Genomic DNA, 10,251 nt, shown 5'->3' with positions numbered 1-10,251 from the left:
GTCGAACCCGGGGTGTCCCTTCCCGGCGCGGGGGTCTGCGAGCGTTCACCTTCTCGGCGCACCGCTCCGCCCCCTCCCCCTCCGGCTCCCTCTGCAGCAGCATCGCCGCCAGGCCGTCGGTCGCCCAGCCGCCGCCATCGCCGTCCCGCCGCTCGGCGCCGTGGGAACTGTTGGGTCGTGCGCGGCGGTGGTGGCGGTGGTGGCGGTGGTCGTGGTGGTTTCTCCCTCCGACTCCGCCGACGCTCTCCGTGCTGCCCCCCGCCGCCCTCTCCAAGTCCGCCCCGGGGGGGCCGCGCGGAGTCGCGGGCCCGTCGGCGTCGCCGCGCCGGTCGGCACACTCGGCGAGGTCCACCACCTCCACCACCTCCACCACCTCCGCCATCGTCATTGACCGGCAGTGCCCGGCGGCCTTCTCCTCCTCGTCGGCCGCGGCGTCGTCGGCATCACGAGACTGCGGCGCCTGCCGCCGGCGGCTCCGCGACGGCCTCCCCGTTGGGGTCACCACCGGCTGGATCGACCACCCCCACCGCCCCCACCGCCTCCACCGCCTTTGCTCCCGGCCCGTCCGAGGAGGCTGCTCCGGGCGCCTCCGCGGCCGACATCACCGCATCGGCCGGCTCAATAGCGGCCGCGGCCGCCGTGGTCTGGCGAGCAGCGACGTCCTCCCCGCACGCCCCGAGGTCCTGCTGCTCGTCACGACGACGGCGGTGGCGGTGGTGGCGGTGGTGGCGGTGGTGGTGGTGGCCGGGACTCCACCAGCGCCCCGAGTCGCCGCGGTGCGCGAGCCTCCGCTGCCACCTGCCGAACTCCAGGAGGTGCTCGATCTTCCGCACGTCGTCCAGCGACCAGGACCGCCTCGCCGGGCCCCGGGTCTCCACGCCGACGCAGCCCCACGCGGCGGCCGGGGCCGGCGCTCGGCGCGAGCCGGCCGAGAAGCACCGGACGGCCGCACGGCGCCGCGGGTCTTCGGCGGAGCGGCCCGGCGAGCGGTGCCGGACCGCCGCCGCCAATCCTGCCGCGTCGCCGCAGAAGGCCGACGTGCCGTGGTGGGCGGCGTCTTGGTCGAACGACGCGTTCCTCTGCCGGCCGTGGTTCTCTGGCGAAAGACGCACCGGCCCTGCGGTTAGCGCGATGGGTGTGGATGAATTTCGACGTGTGCGTGCGTGGGTGTGTGTGCGTGCGTGGGTGTGTGTGCGTGCGTGGGCGCGTGCTTATCGGATCAACTTTTACGAGAGTCATCTGACTCTCTTGTTGTACGAGTCTGAGTGGCCCCACGGCGGAGGAGCGAGTCTCAGGAACCCCACGGCAGAGGTGTAAGCCCAAGAGCCCTACGGCGGAGGAGCGAGTCTGAGTGGCCCCACGGCGTAGGTGGCGGGCCGCCCGTACCGCGGTCGTCGGCTCGCAGGAGGGCGGCGGCGGTGAGCAGCTTGGCGCGGTGTTCGTGGTCGAGGACTCCCATCTCGTCCAGGTCCTCGGCGTCCAGCAGGCCCAGCGTCTCCAAGTCCTCGTAGCCGCTACGCGTCAGCAGCCCCGCGTAGTCCTGCAGTGCGCCGGGAGGGGAGAGGGGGCGATGACGCACACAGTCAGTCGCTCGCTCCGTCACAGAGCCATTCACTGACTCGCTCGATCAATGAGCGGCTCATTTACTCACTCACCCACTCATTCACCCACCTACCCAGCCAGCCATTCACTCATTCACACGTTCACCCACACAGCCACGACTCACGCGGCCAATGGCTCGCTCACACAAGCAGAAAAATTAAAATCCTGGAACATAATTGAATTATTGGAAGCATCTCCCGGCTCGAAGCGAACAGCACGCCCCGAACACGACCCCGCTGCTGTCATCATCGTCATCGTCACCGTCATCGTCTTCGTCATCGCTGTCGCCGTTGTCATCGCCGTCGTTATCGCCATCGTCATCGCCGTCGTCATCGCCATGGTAATCGCCGTCGTCATCGCTGTCGTCATCGCCGTCGTTTTCGTCGTCATTGTGAGCCGGACGGTCACCTGCAGGTGAATCCTCTCCAGCAGTTCAAACACCGTCTTGGGTTTCGTTTTTTTGCGACGTGAGGAACCTTTGCTTTCCTGGCGGCAAATACATCATAACATTATTGAAAATACCATAAAACCTATTTTTTATATATATACGTTAAAATTTAGTCTCCACGTATCAGTACACGTGTGCGGTACGTTTTGTTTATCAGTTTATTATTCGAGTTTGCGAGCTAGATTGGGGCAAGGAGTCTGCCAATGAGACCCAGAAAGTTCGAAACCGAACCCAGCGTCCGCTTCTCCTGAAGACGCCCCGACGGGATGACCCCCACCCGGCCTCGTCCCAACACCCCACGCACGCCCTGCCGTCCCCGGGACGACCCGTGCCACCGTCGCCCTCACCGCGTCTCCGACGGCCGCCGCCGCCACCGCCGATCGGTCGCCGTCAGCCGCAGGCCCCGACGCCAACTCCGCACCGGCGCCGGTGTCCGCCGCCAAGCCCGGAGCGGGCGGCGGCTCTGCGTGGACGCGGGGAGAGAGAAGCGCGGCGGCATTAGCCGCCCCGCGCGCGAGAGCGTACGTGCGTGTGTGCGTGTGTGCGTGTGTGCGTGTGTGCGTGTGTGTGTGTGCGTGTGCGGGTGTGTGTGAGCGTACGTGCGCGTGCGTGTGTGCGTGTGTGCGTGCGCGTGCATGTGTACGTGTGTGCGTGTGTGCGTGTGTGCGTGCGCGTGCATGTGTACGTGTGTGCGTGTGCGCGTGCGTATGCGTGTGTTGAACTTCTTTCGCGCCGTACGTTTCGGCCAACCGTGGCGCCGGCGCCCACCGCCTACACCGCCAACTACGTGCACCACCTCGGAAAACCTGCGCGAACCCTCCAGGAGCGAGCGACGTAGCGAGCGACGTAGCGAATGAGCGGGCGGGCGATCGTCCTCACCGGTGGCGTGGTTCTCCCGGTGGACGATGGCGCGCACCTCCGTGGCGTGCGCGCCGGCTTTCCGCTGGTCTCGCGGCGACAATGGCGCCACGGCCGGCACGGCGGCGATGCCCCCCGGCGAGCGGGAGACGCCGGTGGCGGCGAGACGCTCGCCGGTCCCGCACGATCCCCCGGCGACGCCGACCTCCGGCGCCCGGCGACAGGAGGAGCTTGGTGGGGCGCGGGCGGCGCAGCGGTGGAATTCGCGCAGGCGGGCGCCGTTCAGGCAGGAAGCAAAGTTCTCTTGACGCTCTCCCGCTTCCTCATGCGCCTCCCCCCCCAACTCGGCCAGCTGCCACTGCTGCTGCTGCTGCTGGTGGTGGTGGTGGCCGTTGTTTTGGCTGTTGCCCGGCTGCTTCTCCTCCACCAGCTGCTCCTCTTCCAGAGAGAGACGCGTGCAGCGGAGGGCAACGTCGAAGTCGGATTCACGCTGTGGGGGTGAAAGAGGCAGGGCAGTTGAGTGGCGGCGGTAGGCGGTAGCGGTGACGGTGATAGTGGTGAGGCGAGCGGCGGTGTAGCGGTTAGCGCTACGCTGCGCTACGAACCCGGCAACTCAAGTTCAATTCCCGCTCATGGCCAACACCGATGATGATTGTCTGAACCGGATCCTGGGCCTCCCCTAAGTCGACTCAAATGAGTACCTGGTGCGGTATGTAAACATCGCCACTGGGGATACAAAGGCGGCCGGGCGTGGTGCTGGCCACCCATCCCCTTGTGTGCTGTGCCGGCCTTCATAGGCGCTACTCGCTAAGAGCACTTGGCCCAACAGTTTGTTAAGGCTGTACGGGGGATCCTTGTCTTTGCATTTTTGGTGATGGTGCTTAGGTTATAAATCTACCGAAAATATTGAGCTTGCCAGGACAGACCACCGATCGTAGCCGTGGTCAGGAATCCAACTCAATTCCCTGGGTTCATAGCGCAGTGCGCTAAACCACTGCACCACTGCTACCCATGAGATGATTATAATATTTATTCTACTGAATGTACAATGACTACAGTATAGTAATGAGAGAACACGCAAACTCCAAAAAACAGCAGGTGTCAGGGTCGGGATCAAACCCACCACCTCTTGTATACCAGGCGAGGTAGTTAACATCCCACCACGGGGAGAGAGAGAAAGACATGCAAACTCCAAATATAAAGAAGGCGTCAGGGTCGGGATCGAACCCAAGGCCTCCTGTATACCAGGCGAGGTAGTTAACATCTCGCCGTGAGATGTTGCTTGCCCCAATAATGATGATGATGACAACGATAATGAAAACGACGGTGACAGTCTCCACACCTCTTCACAGTTCGCCTTTGCCAGCTTGGTCATGGTCTTCTTCACCGTGTCCCGCACCGACTTGACCTTCTTGCCCAGGAAGCTGTCCGGCGCCGAAGCTCGCCGATAGGGCGACTCCCCGCACGGATCCGCGTCCTCCTCCTTCACCGAAGACAAAGATCCAACCACCCCGCACCCACCGTGTGGCCTTAACAGACTGTTGGGACGCTGACGCGGGCCGGCGCTGTGGCACACGACGGGGGTGGGTGGCCAGCACCACGCCCGGCCGCTTTTCCCTCCCCGGTGGCGATGATTTTACACGCCGCAACCAGGTACTCATTTGAGGCCGAGTCGACCTAGGGGAGGCCCCGGATCCGGTTCGGATAACCGTCACCGGTGTTGGTGGCCGTGAGCGGGAATCGAACTCTGGTCGCCGGGGTTCGTAGCGCTGACTGCGGTGCCGCCGCTGCTCGCTTGCCGAGGAATTGCCGCGGTTTAGCAAACGGTTTCAGAACACACATTGAATGTAACGCCACACATGGAGAACCGCAGTGCTGACATTTATGAATGAGGAAACGGGATGGAATACTATAAACTATTAAATTATGTTTATTTTACCAGATAATTCCCACTTGAGCTGCGTAGCTCTTTTTCATCATCACGTGGAAATGTATCGCAGCTTAAATATTCTAAACGCGCGATGTTGGTTCTAAACGTGGAGGGAAAAACCGGAGGACCCTGAGAAAAATCCACGCGACCACGGGGAGAGAGAGAGAGACACGCAAACTCCAAATATACAGCAGCAGGCGTCAGGGTCGGGATCGAACCCACGACCTCCTGTACACCAGGTGAGGTGGTTAACATGTCACCACTGGGAGAGAGAGAGACACGCAAACTCCAAATATACAGCAGCAGGCGTCAGGGTCGGGATCGAACCCACGACCTCCTGTACACCAGGTGAGGTGGTTAACATGTCACCACTGAGAGAGAGAGAGACATGCAAATTCCAAATATACAGCAGCAGGCGTCAGGGTTGGCATCGAACCCACGACCTCCTGTACACCAGGCGAGGTGGTTAACATCTCACCACTGGGAGAGAGAGAGACATGCTAACTCCAAATATACAGCAGCAGGCGTCAGGGTCGGGATCGAACCCACGACCTCCTGTATATCAGGCGAGGCAGTGAACGTCTTGGGTGGTATCAAACACTTGAGAACGTTTTTATTTAGAAGCGGCCAGTTCAGGTGATTTCGGGCGAGACCCACTGAGTTGACCCGTGACACCACGATGGTCATTACAGCCCATCCAGTTTAACATGTAGGCTTTTGCCACCAATATCATCCATAATAGAGGCTCTTGGGTTAGATCGCGTAAATATATAAATGTGTTGCTAAAACCCACCACCACCCGACACAGCCAACTAGTAAGGGTTGTCACGTAAACAGAACGTGGCCAATTCGTCACTAGTACAGCAACACCGGTTGTGTGTTGGAGAGCCAAGCCACGACATTTACAATCTGAGTACGACGTTTTGCCAGTGATTACAACCAGCTTCATCAGGCAAACGCCGCTACCGTGAGAAGTTTGGCAGCCGTCAGCACCGCTCGACTCACGTGCTTGACCGGCAGGGAAGGCTTCTCGTCTAGGCCCAAGGCTCCCTGCCTGCTCGGAAGATCGAATCCGTTGAAGCTGCTCGTCCTCTGCACAGTTCAGGCATGCACACGCAGATGCACACACACACACGTACCTCACGCATGTACCGTACGTAGCCAACCGTACTAATTGGAGGTGCCGGGGGAAGGACAACAAACTAAACACCAAAAGCAGTTCTAATGAAATTAGTTCGTCAATCTAGACGATTTTAAAGTGCACAACTCCAGTGGCCTCCTAATATTGGAAGGAAGAGTGTGCCAGACAGCTGCACAAGTACAATAGCCACCGTTCGAGTCGACCTAGGGGAGGCCCATGTCAGTGGCCTTGAGTGGGAATCGAACTCGGGTGGCCGGGATTAGTAGCGCAGCACGCTAACCGCTGCACCACCGCTCCCCATACACACACACGCACCTCTCAGGGCAAGAATTCCGAAGCTCATCGTCACGCCGGCGTGTGATGAGGGGGGGCGCAAACGACGGGCGGGGGGGGGCGGCACTTACGGTTTTACGCTGCAGACGGCAAAGGAGGCCCTTGCGTTCCCTCCGCTCCACGGCGGCGCGGCCCGGCGAGCCGGCGTCGCCACGGAGCACCGCCAGGTCCGCCTCTACGACGGAGCCGCCGCCGCCGCTGGCGCACCCGTTGAGGTGGACCTTTCCGGGCGAGCCGTAGAGCGGAGCCGCGTGCCCGGCGCAAGCGCGGCACCCGGCGCCCGCACCGGCGCCGCCCTCAAAGTAGCAGCCGCCGCCGCCGCCGCTCCTCTTGAACGCGCTCTCCCGGCCAATGCCGCCGTCACCGGCGCCGATCGGTCGGCTCAAGATCCACGCCACCTCTTCTTCCACCTCCAACTCCGACCCATTCTCGTCGCCACCTCCTCCTCCTCCTCTTCTTCTTCCTGCTAAGCGGGCGCCGCCGTTGTCATCACCGCCGATTTCCAGTGCCGGATTTCCGGAACAGATCGCCGCACCCTCCGCTCCGCCGCTCCCAAAGTCCGGTCCGCAGCTTCCGATGCCGCTGTCCCGGCAAAGGCCGCGGCCTGCGCGGTGCAGCCACGGTGCCAGCACCGCAAACCGCGTGGCCGTTTTCAAAAAACACACAGTCCACTTCGTCCTCATCGCCCATCCGCTGCTGCTGCTGCTGGCATCGCTGCTGCCACTTCGACACCTCCTCCCGCTCCTCTTCCTCCACCTCGTCGCCCTCCTCCTTCTCCCCCTCGTACTCCTCCAATCCCGGCTCGCGCAAGATTCCCGTGGCCACGAGCCCATTGCGGAGTTCACACGCAGCGGCCGGCTCGTAGGAGGAGCAGAGGAGGCGACGGAGGTGCATGCGTCGCCGCGCCTCGTGGATTTCCTCCAGGGACACCACGAAGGTGCCCTGGGGTGGCTCGGCGGACGGCTCCCTGGCCTGGGACGCCTGCAGGGGACACGCGCACACCGGGGGTGGTGGGGGTAGCGTCTTTATCTCACGCTCTCTCCGTCCCTCCGAGGGTCAGCCACTCAAGCGACTCTTTGTTTAGACCGGAGGAATCCGAAGAGCTGCGAAAGTCTTTTTCACAGAGGCACGGTGTGGTGGTGTTTAGCGCAACGACACTGGGGGCCAGATCTCGGTTACAACGAATCAACTCCTGGTGATGGCAGTTTTCGGACAGGTGGGCAAGCCTTGTGGGTGGGCGGGCGAGTGGGTGAGTGAATCAACGGGTGAATGATCATCTGAGCGAGTTGGTGGGTGTCTGCACGTGGTGCTCGCTCGCCAACCATCGGTGCTACTCGCGAACGAAACTTGCCCCAACAGTCTGTTAAGGCTATGCGCGGGTCTTTGTCTTGGGGTGAGTGGGTGGATGGGTGATCAAACCCCGGACACATTTCTCAGTCAGCGCCAGGTCCCTTATCAAAGCAGTGCAGTATTCTGCGATAAGGTTCAACACAATAGCAGTGACGGATATCTGTACAAATCACTTGCTGACCTCCCCCGAAAACAGATGCCAATTGGTCGACGGCTCTTGAATGTACAACACATTATTTGGCAAAATGGGATCTTTTTGCCAGTATCAACTAAAAACAAGAATGGGTTGTACCCTTTCTGGCAATAAAACAGGTGTTAAGATGTTCAAACAGCAAATAGAAACGTTTTTATTTTTCGATTTAAAGGTTTCGTGACTGCAGGGATTCATCTTCTTGGTTCTTTCGGTAAAGTCACGTAGAAGGGAAATAATAAAATAATAAAAATAAAACAATCAATACAATTCTCACGACGTTTTGGTCACAACGCAAGCAGCCGTGCTCAGGTAAAGAACAGGTCTGTCTTTCCGACAGCCTTGTTCTTCACCTGAGGACGGCACAACACAAGCAGTCAGAGTTGTTTCTTTTTTTTTGCATTTTGACTGCTTGTGTTGTGGTTATTGCAAACATGATCTCTCGTATAAAGGTGTCAGTTTTTGTACCAGTTGAAAGGGTAGAAACCTATTGCTACATGTTGCCACTGGTAAAGGAGATGTCTCATAGTGTAATTTATTAAACTTCTCAAAGCACGAGGTTTTCAAACCTCCGGATGTGACGCTCACCACGTGACCGGGCGTCTCAAGGACCCCGGACGCGCCCCCACATAGGCGTCCCGCTCGGTGCCTGTCCCCGCGCGCAGAACCGGGGTCCTTCTGGGCGTAGCGGGCGTCCAGCGAGACAGCGAGGGGTCTACGGGGGTCACGACCTCGCCGGATTTCGGGCGTCGAGCAGAGCGAGCGGACGTGCGGGGAGGACGGGAGGAGAGACGGCGGCTGCTCCAGGCGACAGGAGGAAGAGGAGGCGGGGGCCTGCTGGGGGGGCTCCTCGTATTCAGGCAGCGCCGAGGGCAGCCCCGGGGTCCTGAGGCGGCCTTCCCAGGTGTAGACTGCAGAGCACGTGGTGGAGAGAGGCATGGGCAGAGGTCGCAACCGGATATCCGGTACCCGGCTACCCGTACCCTGCCCATAGACTCAACACTGCCCATAAACTCAACACTGCCCATAGATTCAACACTGCCCATAGACTCAACACTACCCATAAACTCAACACTGCCCATAGACTCAACACTGCATCATAGACTCAACACTGCCCATAGATTCAACACTGCCCATAAACTCAACACTGCCCATAGACTCAACACTGCCCATAAACTCAACACTGCACCATAGACTAAACACTGCACCATAGACTCAACACTACCCATAGACTCAACACTGCCCATAGACTCAACAACGCCCATAGACTCAACACTACCCATAGACTCAACACTACCCATAGACTTCACACTACCACCATCACTACCACCACCACCATCACTACCACCACCACCGTCACTACCACCACTACCACCATCACAACCACCACCACTACCATCACCGTCACGACCACTACCACCATCATCATCACCACCACCACCATCACTACCACCACCACTGTCACTACCACCACCACCGTCACTACCACCACCACTACCACCACCATCACTACCACCACCATCACTACCACCACCGCCACCAGCACCACGGCAGTCCCCGCCCAGCCCGTACCGTCCGCGTAGCAGGAGGATGAGGATGAGGCGCCCCGTGTCCCCTCCTCCACCTTGACGAGTTGTCGGTGTGGGGGGCCGTGCGGAGTCGCCCCCCCCGCCACCACCGCCGCCGTCGCCACCGTCGCCTTGTGCAGCCGCACGAACCGCTCGGCCGCCGTCACCGCGAGGCCCCCCCCAACGCACTCGCAGGCCCCCCTCACCTGCACGACACCCACAGCACCGGGGGGGGGGGGGGCAACGCAGCGCGTCGTCAGCCAGCGCTCGTTGTCGAACTGGGGTCGTTCGCTTCGCGGCGCGGTCGAAGGCCGGCACGGCGCACGAGGGGGTTGGGTGGCCGGCACCACGCCCGGCCGCCTTTGTCTCCCCAGTGCTAGCGATGTTTACACACCGCAACCTTACACAGACAAACAGATAGACAAGCCAGGAATGGCATCGCTGTGGACTGAGCGACTCCGACACGGCCACTGTGGACGCGTGTAGCAGCTTCATGTGTAGTGAGAATACCGCCCATCATCGTCATCGTGATGCCGTCACAAACCCTCAATGGTTTCAAACTTCACTCACACCACTGACGATGTCTTATCGGCGAAAGTGGCCTCCTCCCCCACACCCCCCTCAGCTGAACGCGCGATGTTGATTCTAAATGGATCGACCTCCCGTACAGCAGGCGAGGTCGTGAGCGTCCCACGCGTCACGGGGCTGTCACGTGGCTTTCACGCATCACGTGGCCCTCACGCGTCACGGGGCTGTCACGTGGTTCTCACGCGTCACGTGGCCCTCACGCGTCACGGGGCTGTCACGTGGTTCTCACGCGTCACGTGGCTC

At 60.6% G+C, this 10,251-nt stretch overlaps 1 protein-coding gene across 1 annotated transcript in view; it reads right to left on the bottom strand.

Annotated features, from left to right (window-relative positions):
* Positions 1–325: 325 nt before the first annotated feature.
* Positions 326–10,251, bottom strand: part of LOC133357030 (uncharacterized) — a 15,643-nt gene continuing 5,717 nt past the window's right edge. The window contains exons 2-13 of the mRNA XM_061574770.1: positions 9,425–9,626; positions 8,589–8,763; positions 8,441–8,501; positions 7,055–7,293; positions 6,384–7,014; positions 5,844–5,930; positions 4,251–4,391; positions 2,930–3,398; positions 2,398–2,513; positions 2,011–2,088; positions 1,387–1,540; positions 326–1,096 (exon numbers count right to left, since the gene is read on the bottom strand). Coding sequence (XP_061430754.1) covers positions 444–1,096; positions 1,387–1,540; positions 2,011–2,088; positions 2,398–2,513; positions 2,930–3,398; positions 4,251–4,391; positions 5,844–5,930; positions 6,384–7,014; positions 7,055–7,293; positions 8,441–8,501; positions 8,589–8,763; positions 9,425–9,626 — 3,006 coding nt within the window. The 3' untranslated portion in view covers positions 326–443. The remainder of the gene's footprint in view (positions 1,097–1,386; positions 1,541–2,010; positions 2,089–2,397; positions 2,514–2,929; positions 3,399–4,250; positions 4,392–5,843; positions 5,931–6,383; positions 7,015–7,054; positions 7,294–8,440; positions 8,502–8,588; positions 8,764–9,424; positions 9,627–10,251) is intronic.

The sequence above is a fragment of the Lethenteron reissneri genome, chromosome 56 (assembly GCF_015708825.2).
Source record: "Lethenteron reissneri isolate LAM-NWPU_2019-01 chromosome 56, ASM1570882v1, whole genome shotgun sequence".
Classification (NCBI taxonomy): Eukaryota; Metazoa; Chordata; class Hyperoartia; order Petromyzontiformes; family Petromyzontidae; genus Lethenteron; species Lethenteron reissneri.
This window is presented reverse-complemented; position numbering and strand designations above follow the sequence as displayed.